General features: G+C 46.9%; 1 protein-coding gene across 2 annotated transcripts; it reads right to left on the reverse strand.

Moving 5' to 3' along the window:
- Positions 1-1,472: 1,472 nt before the first annotated feature.
- Positions 1,473-25,165, reverse strand: GPR50 (G protein-coupled receptor 50). Of its 2 annotated transcripts, none has more exons than XM_015860809.2 (2): positions 24,952-25,165; positions 1,473-5,987 (listed from the first exon to the last, which is right to left on the reverse strand). In XM_015860809.2, the coding sequence occupies exons 1-2, from the start codon at positions 25,124-25,126 to the stop codon at positions 5,122-5,124; spliced, it is 1,041 nt and encodes a 346-aa protein (XP_015716295.1). In that variant the 5' UTR covers positions 25,127-25,165; the 3' UTR covers positions 1,473-5,121. The 2 variants fall into 2 exon arrangements, with proteins under 2 accessions (XP_015716295.1, XP_032300313.1); XM_032444422.1 differs by lacking the exon at positions 24,952-25,165 and adding an exon at positions 13,056-13,327.
- Between the last annotated feature and the right edge of the window lie 122 nt (positions 25,166-25,287).

Raw genomic sequence — 25,287 nt, forward strand, 5'->3', positions numbered from 1 at the left:
TTGCATTAGGCCCAGTAATTTGCATTTTGCTGATAAAAGTCTAAATACATATGCAGCAGCTCTTTATTGCCTGGCTTCATGTTATAAATTATAAGCTTGGGAGTAAATATATGAGGACAAATATTGACTTCTAAACAGTCACCATGAATGAGATCTTATCCTGGTGTTGAGTTATGGCACCTCTTGTCTTTTATAGCTGCATCTTATCTCCTAGCTACTAATACTTTGTGGCAAGTACATAAACGAATAACACCACCTCACTTCTGACAGTTTAATTCATTCATGGTGGAAACAGCAGGTTCAGGAGTCAGTACAAGGATGCTCTAGGGTAACTACATGGACAAACATTTTGGGTTCTGCAATTTATATAGAATGCTTCCAGCATGCTGCACCAAGCGTTGCAAGCTTTACTGGGGAAGCAGTAGATGAACTGCCATGTCTCTTGGAAAAGATCAGCGAAAGAAGCAGCAGTACTGCCCTGGGATGTCTTGGAACAAGCAGCACTTCTTCTTTCAACAAGTCTGTTTCATGGTTGCTCAGCAGGTTTGTTTTAATGGAAAATCTCAGCCCTTCCTACCCCTGCACTGCAGCTGCACCTGATCTTGTTTCGCCGTGGCTTGTGGGCAGTTCAGGCAATTGCCCCATAAATCGCAGCTACAGCACCAGCTTCAGTCTCCATGTAACTGCAGATGGTTTTACTTCAGAGAAGAGCCTTAGTGCTATTCCGTGGAGCTCAGTAGACTCATTTCACGATCAAATTTGCTTCTCAGTGGAGCTGTACAAGTATATGGATTAGCAGAATTTAAACTCTCTAACCTATTTTCATCAGAAGTTTGGCCTGCTTTGAAATACACTCATAGTCACATTGAATATGTAAACTTGGAGATTAAGTAAAAAATACACCTATGTATCTATTTGAACAGTGGTAACTGATACCCATGGGGTCACACTGACATTTGGAGCTAAGTAAATACTGTCCATAAGTATCCACTGGGTGATTACACACAGTGTTTGGTCAGGAAACGGCAGCAAGGCACTGTCTGTGTAATAAATCAGAGACCTCCAACTGCAGCTGTGACTGTATTCCCATCACCCCTGTTATGGGAGGCACTGAGACCTCTGACAAAACACCTCCAGCCAAGACAGAATGGAAATATCACTGCTGCAACCTGTGGATGGGATGTAGCAGCTGGAGAACTGTATGAGTACAGCAAAACCCACAGCCAAAACATGCTTCCTTTCACCAGGAACTAACCTGTAAGCCTTTTCAGTAAGTCCAATCCAATCCTTGCCTTAAAGGACAAATTCAAAGAGTTTCCTTCTGATGAGGACAACCGCAGTGCACTGAGTTGCCTGCTCGAGGTGGGTGGAAGAAAACCCTTGGATATGACATATGGCTGAACTCAATCTCTACTTGAACCAATTATATTTGTCAACTCAATCTGCTTTCTGGTAGTCAACAAAACCCAAAGTGTTGTTTCAATTATTTATTAAAAAATAACTGCCAAGGGGAAAAAAAAACAACAGTCCAGTGGGAAATTTATTACAGCTTTAACAGGTAAAGGGAACAAATCTACTTTATGAACAAATAATTGCAGTAGGAAGTATACTGAAAATTTCTTAATCAAATGATAAAGTGGAAACAGCATATGCAATATATATTCATATATAAATATACCAGTTATATTCCTCTTAAATAGATTAAACAACATCTGTTACCAACATGCCGAAGTATTTCTTTGTAGCAGGAGATTCGTCTTCCTTCACAACAATACTGTCTCTCCAGCAGTTCATGCCCACTGTGACAATTTCAGGACCTGGGGCCAGGCTCTACTCAACACCACCACGCCAGATCCAGAGCAAGTGGTGTAAATCCTTTTCCTAGGAGAGGTCAGCCTTATTTCTGAAACTCAAGGTCAGGTATACGACAGGTGACACTGGCAGAGCACAGGTTAAGATGTGGGATCTCCTTGAACGCTCAAATTGGATTCAAGCTAGATTCTTAGAAGGAAACAGACTCTGCTCAGGATTCCTTCCCAGTATAAGAAACACTTCAGTTTTTCTGTAAACAAACGTTAACAAAATAAACTCTCTCTACCCTGTTAACCATTTTATAGCATGAAAATAAGGAGCTGCTTGGGCAGTCTTAAAATAACTCAGTATAAAAATCTACTCTATCCTATCCTAAGTACTGTCTCTGTATCAAAGTGCTAGCAACTGGCACAGTGTTTTCTGTTTGAAGCCACAATCCCTGCTTTATCCGCTGGGCAGTGAGGACCACCACCTCTGGCAGGACTTTGCTCAGGAACCCATCTGTGGCAGTGGAACCCTCCTGCTGGGACAGCCTGGTGTCCTGACTGGGTTGTGCTGGGGTGAGCTCCTGGTGCTGTCAAAGCTCTGGAGCCCATTGCAGCACCCATCCCCATGCTGGGGGCAGCAGGGACCCACCTCACTCAGCCCGTCCCTGCAAGCCCTGCACAGGGCTCAGACCTACGGCAGGAGAGAAGCTGAGGCCCCATCGCTTTGCATAGTTCACTTCAGCAGTGACCCTGTGAGTCCCCAGAAGATGCCCATGGTGCTCCTCATCCTACGAGGAGCCAGCAGAGGATCCATCACCTGCCTGCTGAGAGCTCTTTGGCTTACTCTATTTGGTTCAGTGCTCGCTGGCTGTTACCTTGGAGCCTGAATAAGAAATAGTGCAAATCCAAGCTTAAAGAAAAAACATCACGTGGCCTGCATTGAACATTCAGCTGCAAAGACAACGAACCACAATATGAAGCCCCAGTTGTGGGGGACTATGAGACATTTGGCAAACCTGTAAAGTAAAAGCAAATGACTGCCTTAAAGGAGTGCCTTAGGTTTGGGTCGGTACTGAGTGGTTAGATAACTTGATAACGTGATTCTGACTAACACTGCTGGCCAATTGCACGCTGGGCTGAGGACTGGTCACGGCACACGAACATCTCCCTGGGCGCCAGGAGAAACTCCCTGCAGCTCCAGGCGCCTTGGTGCTTTTCCTATCCAAGTTTGACTTGAAACGACTTTGTTTGCACAGAATGGTGTGAATTCATCCAGACTGGCTTTGCTGTAAAGCAACCAGACCGCATTATTTCTGAGGGTCAATATACCTTTATTTGGCCATGCACAGGCAGATTAAGAGGCCAAAACAGAACTCAGCTTGATTCCTATTATGGGATGCTGGCTGCAGTGCATTTTAAAACAATAATTATCTGAAGCTGTGAAGATGTTCAAGTCTGAAAATGTCACAAAGTGCCAAGGCACCATGAAATCGTGGACACCCACTCACACTGCAGCAGACCTCACTGAAGCAATGCACTCTACAGTGTTTCTTGGCCTGATCTACAAAGAGGCTTAGTTTCTTAAAACTCTTCTTCCCTCAAAGAATTCAGCAGTAGGGATGTTCAAGCAACAAGACGCTTTCAGCAAGTGATGCACAAATGGCTTAACTTTGATAAGGATTAGGCACTTGGTTTGCCCAGGGTCTTCTGTAAATCCTACCTACCTCCATTTCTAGGCACCAGCCTGCTGCTACAGAGTCTGGCTTTCAGTGTTTCAAGGCTCAGCCCCGGGAACCAGTCCCGCTTTGGTCTACGGTCAGTGCCTTAACAAGACTCTCCTTGGTGAAGAGCAGGGATTCTCCCTCTCCTTGCTGCACACATGGGGTTCAGACCTGCTCCGACCCACTGCACAGCTCCTGCTGTGCCACAGTAGACCAGCACCAGGACAGGTCTGCCATCCTGAGGACACAGTTGCATCAGGGCAGTTCTATATTGATTTAATGTCTCAAAGCAGGATTCCCTCATTTAAAACCACAGGGAGATGAATATGCAGTAAGGCTAAGGAAAAACAAAGTCGTATTTAAAGACAGCAACCAGCCTCCCTACACACACTCCATTAAAGGAACAGCCTTATCTCTGCCCCTGTGCTTCTTGCTAATGTGATGCTGGCCTTAGCACTCAGAACATCGTTAAAGCAACAAAGACAACAGAGTTCAGGCTTTAACTGAAAACAGATGCATGAACACGCTTAACAAGTTTTCCCCTCTGAACTCCTGTGTATTAATCACTACTTTGTACATGAATAAAATGGAAGAAAATACCCCACTTTTTTCCCCATCAAGTTCATGCCATATGGTGGGCAAAAGGAGAGTCTGAAACCAACACTTTCTTACCCTCTTGCTTTTATCTGCAAGTGTAAATATTACTGGAACCTCATTTTCTTCTTCTATTAAAAGCCTGCACGTGCATTGAATGGATAGGACTCTGCTGTGTTTATCATTTGTATGATGTTAATGCAGAAGGGACTTCTGAGAGATACTTGGAATGGATGCTGGCCATGACAGGATACTGCCCAAATTAGAAGCAAGCTCCAAGTATCTTCCTGCAATTAGATTATGTCATGTGCTGTACTCTTATTCATGGCCTGGAAGGAGAGTACAAGGGTACTTAATATCTGCAGAGATTCAATTAAAATGAGCACATCTGACACTCAGGAGGTCTGGCTTCTGCTTGCCTCATCTCTAGCCCAGCCTAGTTACTACATTGTAAAACAAAAGAAGAAGGAAAATGAGCACACACAGTGGAAGTCAATGTGTTCCTAAGTCTGCCGGCTGGTGAATACTGTTACTAACCTAACTGAGAAGGTCATGCAGTTTACACTTTGATTGCTGTAGCCTGGGTTATGTTAAGCTACAGAACAGAATTCAGAGGGAGGAAGGAAATGCTGGTTCAAAATATATGGCAATTTTGCAAGTTGCATTTCAAATACAAATGCATTTTTCCATGCTCTCTGAGTGCTTCCCTTTTCAAGGGTATTGGCATGCTTGTGACAAAAGCAACCAAAGCAATTAATTAGGCACACAGTGAAAGATGGTATAGGAAAATAAAAGGTAAAGGTCAGTTGTTACTCTTCTGGAAACTGTTACTCAAAGTCGTGCTGTCACGGTGATAAGTTGGGCACAAAAGGTTGCAGGCTCCTTCCTTGCATGAGAAGGGGTAGCTGTTTGGGATCCAGCAACATCAGCTGTGAAATACACAGGCAGAAAGGCTCTTATATATTATATATACAAGTGTAACCCAGAATAAATAGTGCTTTTCTGACTCATAGGTGTATTTCAGCTTGGTTGTTGTTTGTTACGGCTGGGGATGGCTTGCTTTTCAGCCCTTCTGTCCCACCCTTGGACACATCGACGAAGAGCAGCCTGGGAGTCCGAAGCATCAGCAATATCCTTTTGTACTCCTTTCGGAAATTCTGGTTAAGCAGCCCATAGATCACAGCATTGAGGCAGCTGTTAAAATAGGCCATAAAATAGCTTAGGACAAAAAGCCACTCTGGAATGTGTGGCTGCACTTTGGAAGGATTAATTGAAACAGCAAGGCCGATAAAGTTTAATGGTCCCCAGCACACAGCAAAAAGGACAAAAACCACGAACATAGTCAAGAAATTCCTGATGTCAGCAGCTCTGATCTTCTGCTTGCAGTCTTGTCTCACCCGGTGTTTGACTTGAATCACCAAAATCCAGATCCGAAGGTAGCAAAAAGTCACGATGGACAGTGGGACAATGAAGTGGACGACCACCACTGTGATAGTGTACGATGTACTCACCGTCTGGGCAAAGGTGCAAGAGTAAATCCGGGGGTCATACTGCAAGGAGCCAACAAAGAAGTTTGGCACAATGGCCACCACCGTGAGCGTCCAGGTCAGACAGATATAGCAGCAGGTGTTCTTCAGGTTGAATAGCTTATCATACCGAAGGCTGTGGCAGATGTAACAGTAGCGGTTGATTGCAATTGCAGTGATGTTGAAAATCGACCCAATGACGCTTAATCCCATCAGGAACCCACTTATCTGGCAGTGAACGTTTCCCATAGTCCATCCATTATGGAAAATGGCACTCAAGATTAGAGGATACGGATACACCGCGACTACCAAGTCTGCGACAGACAAGCTGACGACAAAGATGTTGCCTACGAAAAAGGAGAAGAGACCATGAGAAGTTAGCACAGATCTGACAGTCAGCTTCCAGCTCAGAGCTCCTCTTCAGCCTCACTGCTCGCAGCCTTCACTCCACCTACCGTTTGGAGTCTGAAACCATATAAAAGTTCCTCTAAGTTTCGTAAGACTTTGCTCTCCTTGTTAATAGGCCAGCACGGCAGCAGCCACCAGACAGCTACACAAGCACTGTCCTGCAGAGAGCTTCATTACTTTAAATACTACATTGAACGCGACACTTCATGTATTATCACACAGTGACACTTCACAGAATCACAGAATGAATTAGGTTGGAAGGGACCTCTAGAGACCGTCTGGTCCAACCCCAAATCCACAGAAGCTCTGCTCATTACGGGCTAAAGAACTGGGGCAGGCAGGTTAACTTTTCAGCAGTTTGTTCATTATACTGACAGCAGTAGCACGGGAAAGTTTTTTTCTGGTCATTTGCAAATGAAAAGCTAAGTTTTCAACACAACTTCGCAGTGCTCATACTAAGAAGCATGTGTTCCAGGAGACAGTGCAGTCGGCTTTTATGTGTCTATCTTATCTCGTTCTTCTGCCCGTTCCTTTAATATTTAAAGTTGTTCAGAGCAATAGGAAAGGTCAATCACTCCTGCACAGTCTGGGCCTATGCAGGGAATATGATTAATAAGCTGCTGTCAGCTACCTCTGCAGTGTATGTGCTGCAGGTTGCCCACTTAGGCTTTTAAAACCAGGAGAGTAGAGAATCTGTGCAGACATTAAGTAATTTAACCCTTGCTGGACTGAAACTAACACGCCACATAGGAAGACATCTGCCAACAGCACTGCATGGAGAGCCAACGGCCTGTGCAACACGTGACTTCCCATAGTGGCTTCCAAAGGCTGGGAAGGGCTGCAGAAGTAAGGTACACCTTAACACCACCAAGAGGTTTGGAATTCACTCTTCTGCTTTTGGAAACTGTTCCTGAAACTAAATTAAATAATCCTTCCGAAGGGACCAGAAGCCAGGCTCCCGTGGATCCATGCTGAGCAGATGCAAACAAGAGCAGAGACCATGCCAAGGCACTTGTGCAAGTCACACCATCACCTCTGCAACAGGGCCCTGCAGCTTGCCAAGCCCAGGCACTGCTGAGCAGAAGCCAGCATGAGGAAGCCAAGGAGATGCAGAAGCGGCCAAGAGCTGTTTTGCCCCATGGCTGCAGAGGTACAGCTTGTTTTCTGAATCTGGTGTATTTTTAGGAGGGAAAAAGCTTTTCTGTTGATTTTGCCAGTCAGACCAGAGGAGCACATTAAGAAAGGAAGTGTGAGGTCTTTAGAGAACTGGCAGAATGACAGGAGTAGCCGTAATGCTGGAAGGGATTATCTGCCAAAGTGCAGCTTTCTGATGACTAGACAAATCACCATTTCCAGAGGAACTCAACGATGCTGAGAGGACAGCACACTAGGGAAAGCCATTTTCCAAACATCATTACCTGCAGGGTATGTCTGCAGTGGCAGGAAGAAAAACATTACTAGAGTGTGGGTAGAGAGTACGTTTAACGCATATAAGGTGCTAACACCTATGCCTCTACATATTGCTAGCAACACCCCAGCCCACCAATCATGCCAGCACCCTCTCTTCAAACCCTCATAGCCTGCTCTCTACCAGATTATCTCAACCAATAAATATAAGAATAAAAAAAAAAGTGTTTTTTTGTTTTTCATATAGTATATGTGAAGAGACTCTCTGAGAGCTCAGTTCAGCTAGGTCACTGGTTTTGGTATTTGGAAACCATACCCAAGGGCTGTTGGAAATCACAGCCACGTTGTCAATGCAGTTGGCTCATTGCTATGTTTGTTCCAAACAAAAACCATCAGTGCCAGTCAACAGCTCCCATCAGGCTGCAGAGCACACTTCACACCGGCTGGAAAACAGTCCAGACTTGAGAACAGCCCAACAGTGGCACAGAGCTGAGGCAGCTGACATGAAGCATCACATTAAAGCAAATATTAGCACAGGTCAGGTGAAAGGCTGAAATCTCAGCAGGACAGATTTCACATGCACAGCCCTAACACAGCACACCACTTGTGGGGCTGCCCTGCCTGAGCACTGTGCTTTTTGCTGATTTCATGCCTCGCTTAGAGCTTTTTAAAATGCAATCACTGAACCTGATCCCCACATAATTAGTTCTGCTTATGTCAAGTTCAGAACTGCTTGTAATTGGGCTTAGAGCTCACGTAGGCACCCAGAGAAGGAGCACTACTCTGCAGCAAAATTCACATTCCTGCAGTCACTAACATCTCCTCAGCAAAAGGCAAAGGGTGTCCTCAGCACCAGAACCTCCCCTCAGGAAATTTTTCCCAATCCTGGCAACCAGTATATATTGTTAATGACTGAGTACTCCAATGAGGGGGCACACTGCATGCCTCCAAGCAGAACAGGCCCCCTTCAACGTGTGGAAATTAGCTGCTCATTATTTAAAAACATTGTGAACTTCAGCACTGAATGCAAAGCCATCTAATGTGCAGCTGTTATGGACGCTATCTGACCACGCGGGTTATCTGAGGACTTACTGTCAGGGCCTGGCACTAGCTTTCATACACGCGGAAGTCCTGCAACAAGTTGTGCAGACCAATCAAGCACAAAGAAAGGTTTCCTATGGCAGGCTGCCCAACCACCACCTGACTGCCAGACAAACACACATCACTCTTCTACAGAGATTAACTGAGCATCGCTGTGCAAACAGAGGGGTCACAGCCCTGTAGGGAGGAGATGACCCAGGAGCAGGCCACACGCAGGTGCCATAGGGCTCTGCCCAGCAGGCAGAGCAGGTGCCATGCTTCTGCCCAGCTGTAGGCAGTGACTGACAGCAGGAGAGCAGCAGGTGCAAGAGCATATGTTGAGAAACTGTGCTAAGGTACACAAAATGTTAGAAGTTTGCTAGGGCGAGCAGTGTGTGTGTTTGTGGCGACACTTCTCTATTTGCAGCTTGCAATAAGAAGCATCTAAACCTTTATACTTCTCTTCCCAGCTTTTACAGCAAGCAGGCTACCCAGGGAAGTGAGGGAGACACAGGCACCAGAGGGGTTCATGAATCATGCACTGAGGGTCACGGGTAGTGTGCATGGTGGGGTTGGACTGGTTGATCTTAGTGGGCTTTTCCAATGTGAATGGATTCTATGACTCATGTCCAGAAGGAAATAAAGTGGAACTGAGACTCACATCATCTTCAGAGGTATATATATACACATATAATAGGGTTCCATAAACACTTTAGCGGGCTAGAACTGTAAAGCAAGCCTCTGATGACCACTTACTCTATTTAACCTTTGAAAGCTTACCCTCACTGCTAAACAGAAGCAAAATGCACCATTTGCCCCAAGCAAGACAGATAAAGTCTTAAAAGCTTTATTCAGCACACAATAAGACTATTAGCTGTGACAGCCTCCTTTCTGTGTTTGTTTTCACCTGCCACTTGCCGTGCATTTGCTTGCACTACACAGACCTCCACTCTGAAGACACGGAGTGGGGTTGGATTCTGCACAAAGCAGCGGTTCACAGAAACCCCTTCCAGAACAACTTGGTTATTTCTGCAACATGAAGATGGAAGCGAGTGTTCTCAGTCATGTCACATATCACTGTTTTGGATTTCGTTCTGATCATAATACTGTGATGATTGTGGCTTCTGGACCTTCAGCCCTCACTGATGAGCATCTCCAGCATCAGGAGCTGTGAAGGATGACTGCAGGGCACGGAGTGCCCTCTCAGAGAGCATCAGCTCAGCTTCCTGCGGGGCCTGTGCTCAGTGCTGCTGCTCCACACAAGCTCTGGGCTGCTTGGGGAACTTGCCCTGAGAGCATCACACACACAGCAACAAAATGGCAAATAAAGTCCAGACTGACATTTTGACATGGAAAGTATTTGACAGGGGAGCCCAAGCGAAAATCTGAGAAACCCTCCCTGAGGTCCAGGCAACAGGAAAAAAACCTTGCTGCTTAATTCATTAATCCATACATTCTAATTGAGAATTTCATTTGGGTACTTAGGAAGCCTGTTCCAAGACAAGAATAAACAAGTGAAAGAAAAAAAAAAGCATCTAATCAATTACCCACATCACTGCTCCCCTGGGATCCAGAAGAGGGCACAAAGCCTGGTCTCCTGCAGCCAGGCAGACAAGGCGGTGGGGCTGCCAGCCACTCTCAAATTCTGACTGTGCTGCATAAAGCGATACTGAGGGTAATGAACAGCCAGGGGCATGCAGCATGCTTGTGATGTAAGGTTAGAGACTGTGGAAATATCCTATGTAAGGACACAGTGAAGGTCTTAGACAAAGGTAAAACACTGCAGGATAATTTAACTTTTTCCTGGCAAAAGTTCTTTGAGCTCTCTCCACACAACTTTGACATCAGAGAGCAGCAGTGAGCTCTGCATTCACCATCGCGTGTTTTGCTGTTACCATGCCCAGAAGGAAAGGTTTGAGCACTCAGTGTTGCCATGTCTCGCAGCATGACCATATCTTGGAGGAGAGAGGGTACGGCAGCCCAGCATCCCTTCAGCACCATGACTGGAAGCCTCAGAGCCCACCTTGCCAGCACATGGCTATGGATGCAAGGAAGCTCCTTGCCCCGGGGCTTGGTCAGAAGCTTTGCTCCTGGAGGATGGGAAAACTCCGCTGTAATCACAGAACTAAAAAGGACCAGCTCCCACACACTTCCATCACATTCATTTTTTTCTGCTCCATGTATTATTTTGTCTGCTAGCTAGAGAAAGGAACTGCTTACACTGCTAGGCGGAGGACTGGATTTTAGACACTTTTAGGTCATGATCTTTAACTGTATTGCTGTCAAAAACATATCTGAGCCATGCCTTCAGCTGCTCTAATTGAGTGCAGTGAAGGGCAATCATTTGCAATGTTTACACTCCAGAGACTCACAACTTTCATTTGGCTAAGGCCAGACAGCTTCAAAGCAAGATCTGAGCTCATTAGTCTGTGGAAATGGGCTGGAAATGGAAGACCAGCCCTGCTTGCAGGATTTCCTATCTTTCCCTACACTGCTTACCATTACACTGGAAGCGGTGCAAACACCAGCGCATTTGCCCTTGGTATGTTGCAGATGAAAGGCAGACGATGAGTCTCAGCTGAATAAAATGAGTTGAATTCCCTCCTCTTCTAGAATTTTAAAAAGGGGTCAGCTCTCTGGTGCCAGTTACTTTCAGCCTTCAGGAGATGCTGTAGTACTAAATCCAGATGACCTTTCCAAGATACACCCAAATACTGTTTCAGAGACTCTGACTTGACAATAAGTCAGTGGTCATACAAAAAACAAGGCCATTTCTAGAGAAAAGGAAATTAATTTATAAAAAGACTAAGTCTAGATCAATAATTAGAGGAATTATAATGAAAACCTCGAGATAACAGAACAGAGTTACACTGTGTACATATGATAAAACAGAGCATCTGTGCTCTGAGCATCCTCAGCTCAGAGATGCCAAAATGGGCTTAAATGCCCGAAGAAAGCTTGTGTGCGTATCTCATTCTCAGTCATTCTAAAGAAAACTGTTCCCTTTCCCAGCACAGAAAAAGTCTGTGCTACCTCAATTACTGTTCAACCATCCTTCACAGTCTGCTGAGAGGAGTAACACTGCCTGCATCACAGATGGAGAAAGACAAACCCATCATTTGCTGACCTGGCCACGGCTAGAGAACTGTTAGAGAAGCAGTGCACATAAGGAGGAGACCAGGAAGTGAAAGAAAATCTTTCCTAGACCTTCTGTTCATTCACAACTAGCTACTAATCCCATTGCAAATAGAGTTATTTCCACCTGGGAACACTTTAGGGACTCTGATACAATTGCACTGGCCAAAATCCACTGCAAACAATTCAAGATGATTTAATAATAATAAGGATACTGGAAAAAATTACATCAAATTAATAATAATAATAATAATTAAAAAAAACAACAACAAAACCAAAGCAAGCCCTAGAGAACCTTTTTACTTTTCCCAGAAACAAGTCCAAAAACAATGTTTCCCAGATCATCAGCATTCTTTGCTTTAGATATTCCACAGGGCTTACAGGACTATGTCTGGAGTTGAGTCTGGGTCCAGGATGGGCAACAAAGAGCTACTGATGATGTGAGAAACTCCTGGGAATGGGGAGTCCCCAGTGAATTACAAGAGGACATCTTCTATTTTTTTTTTCCCCAATGCCTTATGACATTTAGTCATCTCTGAGGTGCAGTGCGTTCAGTTACTAAAAGAGAAAGGCAGTCCACACTAAACCTGTTCTAACATAAGCACACGTGGACATGGCTTAAATGGATGTGCTCCAACACCCACCACAATAGAAAGACTAACAGTGGCTAATATTCAATTTGATAAATAAGGATAAGATTTTATGGGACTATGACACTTAAATTACTGGAACAACGTCTTTCAATGAGTAGGCACATGTGCCAGCAGAAATACACATGGTAAATGGAAGATCTTGCACTCATGGAGCACAGCCAATGGAGCTGAGCAGACACCTCTGCTACCAACAGCTTCCAGCACAAGAGCACTGCTGGATTCTGCTCTTTCACAAGCAACATCTTGACCTCGGCAAAAACCAACCAACAAACACTAGAAAGAATAATAGATTCTGGGGGGAAAAAATGCCATTTGTATGAACTAGAGAAACTCTGAGTTTGCCTAATGAAGAAATACCCTGAGTCCTACTTTCCTGTCTGTAATGATGGGGGCAGACCTACTTTAGAGTTGCATAATCACCATCAAGCCATGGGGCTTTTAAGTGCCTCCTTAAACTCTCCTGCCCTCTCTCTTTTTATCTCTATTGAAGTTTTCTCAGCAAGAAATAAATCACAGGGATTTCTTCTCTCTGAAACTATTTAACATCCCAACCAGAAGACTTCAAAGTGGTACCCTGAAACTTTCGCCTTATGACTCCCATCACAAGCTTAGAGACAGGACTATGTGCAGCCCTTCAAATGCCTGCCCCACATTTAAGCCAGTCACTGAATGCTGGGGAGACTGCCTCCCCCTCCAGTGCCCACAGGGCTGGGGTATGGTCAAGAAACCCACCTGAAATACAGCTGAAAGCCACCCCAGAGGTCAGTTGATCATCCCTGCAGGCACAGCTTCTCATCCTAAAGATTATCCACAAGATGGAGTACTGAAGATGAAGGCCGTTGCCCTCACTCAAATCCAGGCAGCCTCCTATCCCACATGCTGCAAATAGAGGTTTTAATTGTGAGCTAGTTGAGCAAGCCTAGAAACAAGGGAAGAATGCAGCAGCACTGCTAGCCAGTGTGCCAATTCCCCCAGGCAGGATAAAGCAGAGAAGAGCACTGGCATTTCACACTGTCTTCTGCCATCTAAGTCCGCAACTCCTGTCAGCTTTAGAGGACACTCTTTCATCTGCCATTCTCTCCAAGGGCAACAAAAATGGTCAAGATTCCCATTTTTTTGAAAGAAAAAACTCACTCAGCCACCTCTGAAAAGCCCTCTTCCTTACTGCTAAGCTTTCCTTGTCTAAAAACAGCATTTTTAAAGTGCTGTCATTTGTCAAGCATAAAATACAAATTCCTGTCTCCCTGTCTCTTCAGAATCATTTGTAACCCTCCATTTCCTCCGCTTAGCAGCATTCACTGATATTTTTGCCTTTCATTGCTGAAATCCCACGTTGTTAGCTGTCCCCGGTGAGGCATCTTTATCAACAAGCTCCAATGTGATGAAGTATCTAAGGAACTACATCAGTATGAAACAAAAGCTGGACTTAATACAGAGGTATCTACGAGAGATCTTTGTACCCAAATACAAACACAGGTTTCATACATTCATTTTGAAGTGTTGAGGGCTTTTGCAGTACCACATATCACTAAAAATACCTTGCTGAGAGGGGGCTGTTTGGACAGGGTTAGAAAGGTTGGGAATTTCTAGTCCCCAGCAGGAGTGTAACACACAACCCCAAGGCAGGGAACAAAAACTCACAGCATGTTGTCCACCTCCTTATCCAAAGGGAGCCCCCATATCAAGCTGTTAGGAACACAGACAGTACGGGCAGATCTAAGACGAGTTTAGCGCGTGCTGCAGAGAGCTTTGCAGAAATTCTGCCAGAAAATTTGCTTGGCACATTGCCGGAAACGTGTGAGAGCTTTGCACATTAATGAGAAAATGAGCAGAGTCCAGCAAACACCCTGCGCTTTGTGAGCAGAGCTGGCAGCATGGCTGATGTGAGTGCATGTTCCTGGCGGGGATGTGAACGCACCCACAGCGGCTGTGCCCTTACCTCTGCAGCTCAACTGACACCTGAGAGCCAGGAGGTCATCTTCAGTCCTGCAGGGCTGTCCTTGCGCTCCATGTGAAGCTCTCAACAGCCTGAAATAGCTCAGTCAAACATCTGCGTGCATTTTAAGGAATGCAAGGATGATGCACAACATCAGAGCTCAAAGGTATCAGGGTGTGCAGCATCAGTAACAGAAGGACAGAGCCTCAGCACAGGCAGCAGGTTGCAGCCAGGCACAGGGCAGGATGCCCCGGCCACCACGGCCACTGCCCAGGCAGATAAGCACAGGGAGAACATCAGCTGCACACCACGAAACACACAGTCTGCACCAGAAGCCAGTGTCTCAGCATCAAGAGTGCAGGGCATGGAGCGCTGTCGCTAATTGGGATGAGGCAGGAGCAAAGGGCAGAACAGGGCAAGAAGTCTTCTTTGGTCTCCCCCAGCAGTTCAGAGTCTTTCCCAGATTCAGCTACATAACAAAGCCTTTAAAAGGAGAACTATGGCTTCCTCTGCCTTAGGAACAAAGTGCGAGCTCTCATGCCAGCGCTGCCTTCTGATACTGTCCTTTTATCATTTGTTCGGGAATGAAACTGTAACAAGGCAGATTTATATCAAATGACAAATAACAGCTGTGGGGAACAGAAAAAAAAAGTGTCGCACTTTATTAGAACCCTTTAAGACCCTGACAGCCTGAAACACACTGTCAAAGTGGCAAATGCAGCTGAAAAGGGGAGACAGAGCTCACAGCAGCTGCTAAACCTAATGAGGACTTATTAAAATTAAGGGCCACCTTCCCCCTTTCATATTTAGTTTCAAAACACCACATGAAGAAATCCAACCTTTTATAAAGAAACGCGTCATTAGTGCAGATGTGACACAAGACCCTGGCAAAGATTTCAGATTGAAAGATAACTGTTAACTCCCAGGCGGTGGCTAAAACCCTAGGAATACATTCATCTGGTACTAAACTGAAACCCTCCAATATTAAAGTCATAAATCTTGCCAGAATGAATTTCACCATTATTCACTTGGTGTTATAATATCACTTAAAAACCTGGGAGCATTCAACTGGGAGAAAGGGATGCTGATGGGTCTGGAGCATCAATCTTCTTCACGCAGTCTTGAGCAAACCACTGCTTGGCATTTCAGCTCTCTGCTCTGCCAGCACCAGAGGATGATGATGGCAGTCGTGCAGACCAGAGGAGCTCCTAATGAACTCCAACTTGGATTGCTGTACCCAGAGCTGACCTGCTGCTCCCACTTGGGAACCATTCATGCTCTAAGCTGGATGTACTGAATACAGCCACTTTACCCAGTCATTTTTGTTTCTGAAGGCCAGCTTCATTCCCATTTTATAGCAGGGTGGATGACTCATTTAAAACAAAAAACCAACAAAAACCCAGGCTTCCACACAATGGAAACAATGGTTTCCAGCAGAGCGGGGATATTGTTTGTGATCACACTCATCTAAAAGGTATAGGGTGACCTAAGTTTTCCAGGAAAGCAGGGCATTCAGCTTTCACAAAGCTATGGACCATGGAACAAATTCATACATACACAATGTAGAACTGGCCTGTGGGAAAACTGGCTTCATTTTGGAGCCCGGGGATTAGCTCAACTATAGTATGAATGATGCTCAAAACCAGAAAAAATCAGAGGTAATAACAATGCTGGTGAGAAATCGCTTCCAGTTTCAGGTTGAACTGACCCATCTTTAATCCTTCAGCCTAAAGGAAGAAAACTGCGTGGGAATTCAGTCCCATGAGTTCTTGGAGAAAAACTCCCTTTGCAGAAGAAATGGTTTCCATAGTATAAAGAAATAAGCTAAACCTGTAAAAAATACATATGTTAGGAGGGCAGCAAACCCAGATTTAAGTGGAACAACCACTGCGTAATGCCACAGTACAGCAGAAAGGTTGAGGGTTACCTAAATTGCCACTCGAGAAAGAAAAAGCAAGACAAGGAGGCTGAAATAGTGCTAGCCAGCACAGACAAATTGGTTTGCTAATGGATCTGATGCTGACTTAATCTTCTGATTTGGCAGTGCCCTGAGAAGCCTGTTCTTTTAGCCTCCCCTTACCTAAATGAAATTAACCTATTCCAAAAAATTAAGGACAATTTATCAGGCCATTGAAGGTGGACTGCTTGTTGGAGCTGGGTCTGTGTTGTTCCACCCAAGACAAAAGAGAAACTTGACAATTCAGAAACATGAAAATGGGAGGGCTGGCAGAGTCCACGCAGGCTCTGTCTGCCTGCCACCCCAGTGTGAAGCCTGCACACCCTGTCCTGCATTCTGGAAGCACTGTATGGACATTGGAGCTGCAGGGAACATCAGTGCCAGCACATCGACCAGCCAGCTGCTTCTGAGTGAGCACTGCAGGGCAAAGTATTCTGCTGCAATGCCAAACCATTTTCATTCCTTGGTGAAGCTGAAGGTAGCTGAGGCTGTGCAGGAGGTCTCTGCAGGTCATCATACCCTCCTTTGTCACCTTCCAGGTGCAAGGCAACACCCATCTCCTCAATAGCAGAGGGCTCAGCCCTGGCTCTGGGGACACTGCGAAGGGCAGGAAGCATTTCACATGAACCACTGCAGCCAGCATTCACAGGGCCTTTGCTCCACCCCATAACTTTCCCAAGGGCGGTGGGACCCTCCCACATCGCAGACATGCCTCCACCTCCTGCCATTACCTCCTCCTTGGCATGACCTCCAGCAAAAGTGCATGATGAATAAAGAAGTGATATTGGGATTGCTATCCACACTGGGGGTTCTGTTGTGAAGGAAGGCAAAGCATACTCTGCCCATGTTGTGAAAGCGAGAATGTGTTGGGAAGCTAACAGCTCTGGTGATACTATGTAAAAGCAGGGGAGCAAAGCCCTGCTCCAGAGAGCACAGCTGTCTCCTGCCTATTCACAGATTGTTTTCCATGGATGTGGTCTTTTGTTTACATCAACACTTGTGGCTATTGCAACAGTCACATAAACATCCAGCAGATACAAATTCAAGAGCCTAAGAATGATATGCTTATAATTATCATTAATAGTCATTATGGAAGCATCCAAGAAATCTTTCTATCCAGGATAACAGAATTCAGAGTTTACCAATGCTCCGGAGATATATTTTGGAAACTAGAATGACATAATGCAAAATATATTTCATTACCCACATCACATCCAAGACAAAACTAGATATTGGATAAAGGCCAGATGAGAAGTCACAAACTTTTGCGGTTCTATAGCTCACGGGGTATTCAATCTTTAGGTAATTGCACAGGCTCAGACTCAGGCACACGATACCACACAAATGATGACCTATCTGCACTCATTTCCCAGAGATACATGATCACAGAGGCCTTAATGGGAGGACACCACACAACTTCATCAGGAAAACAAAACAAACACACTTTATCCTCACAAGAGACTGTTAAGACACTGAAAGGATGTGGAAAATTGGAAATAACATCCATGCTGAGAGCATAAATGATCTTGCTCTCAGGGAGAATAGAACTGGGCTGCTGCACCTTACTGGGAAAAGCAGAAAAACATTTGCAAACACAAGTCCTATTATGAGAGTCATAAATCCACATCCCGCAGTTCTTACTGTTCCTCTCCTCTCATTTCTTCCTCGACCCTTCTATATTCCAAAGGACAGGGAACAGCCAGACACCGCTGCAGCTATGCCAATTGCATTGCTTCCCCCCTCAGCACAGGAGGTCCCCAGGCAATTCCCCCCTCTCACAGGGACTTTCCCAGCCGGGCAATTCCCAGAGGGAGCACAGCCAATCTCACTGCTTCTGCAGCAGCAACATCAGGAGCACAGCCTTAAAAGACGGCTATTTAACAACAGTGTGCAGGCAGCATCACAAGTTAAGCTCTTTTTTCTGGGCCTTTTCTGTTCTTCCAACCCCTCATCACATCCAGCGCATGAACCATCCAATTTTCAGGTTTTAGGAGGAGAAAGAGCATGAAGCACCACACAAAATCACAACTCCATAAAATGCTTGATCATAAGGTAGCATGACATTCTCCTCCATTTTAAATTTGCTCTCTAATTTGGGATGAATATGCACAGTATTCTGAAAGGAATAAATCACGGCCCGTCCCAGAAATGACACAGAGCCCCGAGGCAAAGGGCTGCAATACACGGCGTCTTGGATAAGCTGTAGAAATCTTCTGTATTGTCATTGTTCTCCTTTTGCTTAAGCATCCTGCAGTTTCACCTCTGTATATAAACTGTGCCTTGGACAATGAGTACCACCAGAATGGAGAAGTGTTCAGAAAGCCACTTACCATGTTGGATTACTCTGTGGAGACGATAGGGCTCACGTGCACCCTCAGAAGAGCAGGAGCAGAGCTAGGGGGTCATCCATCCCCTGTCCCACTGCCAGCAGCAGCAGCTGCCTCCCACAGAACACACACTGGGCTGCGATGAGCCAGCGTGCCCTGGGGAGCGCTCCTCCTGACATGCAGCCAAGCACTCCACACTCACATGTAATATTAATACAACGCGCTCGCTTTTCTAACGAGAGCACTCATTTTTAAAAGATAAATACGCAAGAAAATTTTACAGAGTGGTTGACGCATAAAGCTTTCATTTAACAAGTTAATGAAGGTAACTGGAGGAAGAGATAAGGCGAGGAAGCAGTAGCTGAGGCTGGGAAGGGAGGGAAGGTACTGCACCTACATGAGACGATGCTGCCAGAGCACAGGCACAAACAGTGGCCAGAAAACCCAACTGATTCAACAAAAGCACACCCTTACAAAACAGACTAATCTTGAGTCTCTTCCAAGAGAAGCCTGCATCACATAAGCCTAACTTGCTGTTAGTCCAGGGATCTCCAACAAAGCCATAGCCACGCTGCCTGGGTAACAGCTGACTGAAGCTTGAGGCTCCACCAGAGACAAACCAGTGGGAGAAGCCTGGCGGTCCATGCAGATGCCCTGGTTAACCAGGTCAGGTGCATGTCTTGCCTACAGTAAAGCCCCCATCGTATACAGAACGGCCCAAGTGCATCCATTATACAAGACGGGAGAGCAAGCATCAGCTCCATGCTTGCTGCCAAAGAGCTCTACAGGAAGCACAGAAAACCCTGCTGCAGAAAGAAGTCAAACCACACTCTTCCCAAAACAACTCACAGGGCCAAATTTGCGACCTTTTATTTTCCCCATTCAGTAGAGGGGAATAATCCCACACAACAGCACATATCCAACATGATTGCTTTGGAGAAATGAGAGGCTTACACCTTAGGGAAGTGTAAAACCTGCATCACTAAGGTTCCCTCAGCATCAAGGGAACAAAACATTGCCTCCTGGTGATTAAGAATGTAATTATTACTATTAGTTCTGAAACACTTTGAATTACAAGGTCCATTTTCTTTAAATGGGCACAATCGTTAGCACAAGCTGATGTGAAGCACTGATTTACCCATGTCTCAATAATCCCATGTGTTTGGTACCCTCGGCACTTTTTGCTCAGTGCTTTGCCTTACAGGCTGGTTGCCATAAACAAGCAGTTGAAACGTAAAGAGAAGCTTTTGAAGCAAAGTTATTCAGAACAGATATACAGATTGAAACACCAACTATGGTGATATCTTACTAGTGGTTCCTTCTAAACTCTAAGCATCTATATGCGCACACTCATATCTCAATAAAGCTTACAGGCAATCTCAAGTTCAAGGCCGTATTCAAGCAAAGCTTTCCACTCAGACTCACTCACATATGGAGGAAGTCTGCCAGGCAGCCTGAAATTTCTACTGATAAAATCTTGAATCAGGCTTCCCCCATGGTGACGTTAATAAAACATCTCCTATTAATCTGCAGTATTTCCTCCACTTTCTAAAGTAAAAAAAGCCTGGCTCCACTGACTTCATATCAAAGCAGGTCCTAAGCAAAATTAACCACGGATGAAGAGAAAAAGACTTTATAAGTTTCCCAGATACACTGCTGACAAGAAATGACACATATTTAACCTAAAAGAAGTGTCAGAGCCTGCTTGTTTGATTTCAGCCCATGTGCAAGGAAAAGTGGGCACCTTTCAACACTCAGAGCAAATGGACACCAGCATCTCTTCAGAAGGTAAGAAAATGGACTGGCCCATCAATGCAAAGTGAGCACCCCAGCAGCTGCCAACTGCTTTGTAAGGTTAACAATCCACCAGAAGATCTGCAGCCTGCTCCGGGGAAAAGAAATGTCTCAAAAAAGGAAGCGGATAGGAGAGAACTGCAGTCCAAATGTAAATAAGGAAGGACAGATGCCACCGTGAGAAGGCAGAAATAGTCTCGCTCCTTGTAAGACCTACTTGTTGCTTGCCCGCTGCTCCACTTCCATTTCTGTATAATTTATTCCAAAGCAAATCTATTATTTTAAAGACTCCACAGAGAAGGCGGAGAAGGCAGTGCCTGTGCTGAAGGACACAATGCTGGTGTTCACCCACCAGTTACTTCTTGCTCCCACACTAATCACAGAGGCTTTGTCTAGGCTGGGATTTACTAAGATTTTAATTAACAGTTTCCAAGAGTAAAGCCACACCAGGAAAGCTCCTCTCATTATCTATTTAGCTAATTGTCCCAATTAGGCAGGGCAAGACAGTTTGACTCCCTGGTTTCCTTGCACAGAAACCACTCACCTGACACTCATGCAGGCTGGTGCCCGGCTCCCATCTGATCGTCCTGCAGGAGGACCGGGCAGGCTGCAGCAGATAGCATTGCTTGGCCTTTTGGTGCTCACCCAGACTTGTAAGCACAGCATGCTGACAGCTCTGCTGAGCCATGGGTGATTAGGGCTGGCTGCCCAGCACCCATCAGTGAGCTCCAGGGTGTCCGGTCACCCTCAAGCAGGAGCAACTAGGGAACTGAGCCCAAACACAGTGCTAAGGTCATTTAACACACCCAGACCTGAGGCCTCTGCAGAAGACACTGAGTGAACGGTCTCAGAAGACACCGATGTGCTGGTTAAACCCAAACTTCCAATGTTCAGGAACAAGGACGGCTGAACATCAGAAAGTACAAAGCAGTGCCACCATTGTGGGACCGTGCAGGACCCTGCACAGCATTCCCCTCCTCACCCCCTGCCCAGGGCATGGCCCCATCCTCCTGCTGTGCTCTGCCATGGCCTATAGATGGGATTAAACATTACCCATCCGGAGAGGAGAAAGAAAAGCAAACAAAATGGAAAGGAAATGAAAAAAAAGAAAAAAAAAAAAGAAAAAAAGAAGAGTAAACAGAGCGTGTGTGCCCACCTTCTCTCTTCCTGACACCACACGGAAATGAGCTTTCTTCATGGCATCCCAGCCTAGAAGGCAAAGCTCAGTGAGCAGAGACCCCAGGGGTTGCAGATGAGTCTAATGCAGATTTCCTAATGAGAGGAACTTCACTTTAACTAATCCGAGCGTAGTGTGTGAAGACCTGCAGCACCAAGTAGCACAGCTTGTCTGGGGCATGCATGCTGTGCTGCGGGCACGTCCTGCTCCAAACAGAGCCTGTCCTGAGAGCCACAGCAGGGCTCTCCTGGAGCCTCTCTTTGAGGAGCTGGGTCGCCATGAGGCCTCTCCCCATCCTCCTCATGTTCCCCTTGCTGTTGGCCAACACCCCCAGCTCCCAGAGCCCACGGAGCAAATTGGGGAACACTGTACTGCCCCACAGCCTGCTGTTTGCTACAGCCACACTGAAGCAAGAAAAAGGGCTGACCAGCAGCATCTCTCCCAGGCTGAGCCCAACAGGGAGCTGCAATCACCTCCCTGACAGAGCCCCACATCCAAAGGGGCCAGGAGAGATCAGCGCGCACGGTGGGATTCTGCACCACAAGCTGGCAGAACAGATGAGCAGCTCCTTAAAGTAGATATCCACAATGTACAGAGAGAAATGATGTCAGCAGATGCTGGAAGGTTTGTGGTGCTAAAAAAAAAAAGAAAGAAGTACTCTCAAACCACCTACATGGAGTCAGCAGCTTTCTAGGACAAGGAAATCCTGCAGGAGCTGGGAGGAAACCAGTCACAGCTCCCATATGCATGAGATGTGAAAACAGAACGTGGTCCAACATGATGCCTCAAAAAGGTCGACTTCCCCAAACCACAACCAACCAGGCACCAAAATAACTGAACAAATACACCTAAATAAAACCAAATGTGGCAGCATTCATTGGGAGATGTTTAAAGAGATTTCAGCACCGCCCTTCTCCATCCAAAAGGAGCAACGCCACATTCAACCCTGCCGCACACCTTTCAGGTCTGCAAAACTAGGAGCGAGGCCGTGCACGGAAGCTCCCCACATCGCTAACAAGGACCTTTGTAAAAGAAAGCAGAGCAACACGTCACAGGGCAGTGCAGAAGTTCCGGAGGTCCTGGAACAATAAATAAAAGCCCACTCAAACACAAACGCTCGCGCCGTGCCAACATTCTCAGGCGGCAAAGGGTTGACCCAGGAAGCGCGGGCTGATAACCCTGGCTGCGGCCCGCAGAGTCAGGCAAAGGGCAGAGCAAGCAGCACAGGAGATGGAAACGCAATTAGTGCTGGTCAGCACAGCTCTGAGGGAGGAGGGCCTGTCAGACCCATCTGAGGGCTTCTCTGAGAGCATACATTTGGCTGACAAAAGTAACTGTGCTGACATAACGCGTGCAGACTTGTGCGTGGCACTTGACTTGGGCTGGTATGACAGCATCCCACTAAACCCCCAGCACAACACAAGCGCTGGGTGTGTGCATTGTAAGGGGATGGAACACTGTCAGAGCCCAGGGGGCTTGAGGGAGTTACACCCACACTCAGCTCCCTGAACAGACGACATCTCTACCAAGGAACAGGAGCCGCAAGGCAGCAGAGCAGCTTTCTGCAGGGAAGCTCCAGGCTGCACTGGGCTTTCAAAGAATGCACACTTTGGCTGCGTGCCTCTGTTTGCACAAAGTTCAGAAGAGCTACGGAAGTGCACATCCACAGCCTCTGCCCAAAGAACAGGCTCATCCTTTTAAAACGTTGACTGTTTCTTAGTGCAGTTTTCACATTTGTAAAGCTAGAAGGATTCACAAATGACAACCTGCACGCTCAGATATGCAGGAGCTCCCTGTTGGCTGCGCATCTGCACACGCCATGTAATGCACTTGCTATTTCCCACATGGGTCTGAAGTTACGCTCAGCTCCATCTAGCAACAACACAGGGAGTATCACCACCCGTCTGACACGTCCTCCTTCCCACAGGGAAAGCAGAGCACAGAGGTTTCTCCTGGCCAGTTTTAGAGGTCAGACTGTGAGGGCTTCCAGCTGCCAGAAAAGTTCACTCCTCCTCATTTGCCTCCATAAAGGCACATGGACACCTCTCCCACCAGCGGAGCAGAGCTCTGCCTCATGCACAACCTTCGCCTCAGCCTTCTCAGTGTCCTGCACATTAAACACACACCAAAGCCTGTTTGAAGCTCCCTGGCTACATGAGCAGCTCCATACACATGAGTGTCTGGGTGTTACTCCAGGGAAATGAGATGCCAGAAGTTCAAGGGGTGAAGAGAGTGAAAGGCAATGAAAGCATCTAATAGCTCTCAATCCACTCGCTTCTCAAGCTGACAACAAACCACCGTCAGTCTGGAGGCTGTTTGTCCTTCCCACCTCCCACAAGCTCACACTGCTCATGTTTTGAAACAAAGCTGAAGACAATGGAAAACGTAATGTGTGTTTAGGTACCGTGGATACCATGGGGCACTTTCCTTATGCCTGTGAAAACACAGAGACTCAGCAGCAGAGCTCCTGCCCCTTACCCTGCCCCAACCAGCAGCCACACTGTGCTACCAGGAATCATCAGCTGTTGTCCCATCCGCTACTGGTACAGCCCCTACTTGTACAGAACTCTATTGAGTAACTCCACATCTACAGAAGATAGAGAGATCAGCATCTCCAGAATGCTTTTAACTTTCTCTTGTTATAAATACTGGAGACGTTTCATCCAAACCATTTAACAAGCCATAAAAGTAAAGGTCACTCGATGTCCTCTGGCTGTAAAAGCAGTCAGTGTACCCTCAGCACAAGGCATGCCGCAGTACCCGGTCAGCAGCACCGTGCAGCCTGTGTGCGGCTCCCCTCGGAGCCATTTATGTACTGATATCCTCACACAACACAACTTCGAAGGCAAAAAGGAGGACACCCTCAAAACCCATCACCACCGCTATCACTTTCCTAGATTAACTCATTACACGAACCAACGCACAAAGCCTCAAAGCAGACTCTCAGAGCACCGTGAAGAAGCAGCTCTGCTCTTCTCTGCTGCCACTTGGACCTGAGAGGTCCCGCTACCTCCGCCTGCTTCCCCTGCTCCTACCCGGCTCTCTTCTTGAAACCGATGAGGGCTTTACCTGGATCGCGACCGGAGGACGGGCTCCTTTATTTGCGGCTGTCTCTGGGAGACAAAACTTCGAAGAAGTTGGAGAACAAAAAGGAAAAGAAAAAAAGAAAAAAAAAAAAAAAAAAAGCGACGTTGGGAGGGGGAGAAAAGACAAAAAAAGAAAAAAAAACACAAAAAAAAGACAGTGAGTCCGAGCAGCCCGGGGCACTTCGGGGCCGGCGGGGAGCGGCGGGAGCCCCACTGCCCAGCGCCCGTCCCGCACCGCCCCGAGCCCAGAGGGGCAGCGCCGCCGTGCGGGGCCGGACCCCGTCCTGCCGGGCGGCGGAGCCCCGGGCACGGTGCCGCTCCGCCCGCCGCCCCCCGCCCGCCCGCGCTCACCGGCGTTGCGGAGCTTCTTGTTCCTCAGCACCGAGATGATGACCAGCGCGTTGCCCAGCACGTCCACTACGATGGTGACGATCAGCACCGCCGCCAAGCCGCTGGCCGCCCGCCCCGCCGGACCCCCCTCCAGCCGGCATCCCGAGCAGCTCCCGTTGCTCCCCGGCCGCTCCATGCGCGCTCCGCCCGGCCCTACCGGGGCCGCCCCGGCCGCCGCCGCCCGCTCCTCCCCGCCGCGGCTCGGGGGGCTCCCGCCGCCCCCTCCCCCGGGCGGTGCCGCTGCCCGGCCCGGGGCGGGGCGGGGGGGCCGGAGCGGGGCCGGGGCAGGCGGCAGCG

The sequence above is a fragment of the Coturnix japonica genome, chromosome 4, assembly GCF_001577835.2.
Source record: "Coturnix japonica isolate 7356 chromosome 4, Coturnix japonica 2.1, whole genome shotgun sequence".
Classification (NCBI taxonomy): Eukaryota; Metazoa; Chordata; class Aves; order Galliformes; family Phasianidae; genus Coturnix; species Coturnix japonica.

Excerpts from the sequence above, each read along its gene's own strand:
- GPR50 (XM_015860809.2), bottom strand. The coding sequence starts at position 25,126 with ATGGAGCGGCCGGGGAGCAACGGGAGCTGCTCGGGATGCCGGCTGGAG. Across the intron at positions 5,988-24,951 it reads CAAGAAGCTCCGCAACGCCG|GCAACATCTTTGTCGTCAGC; the intron begins GTGAGCGCGGGC and ends CCTTTTTCGTAG.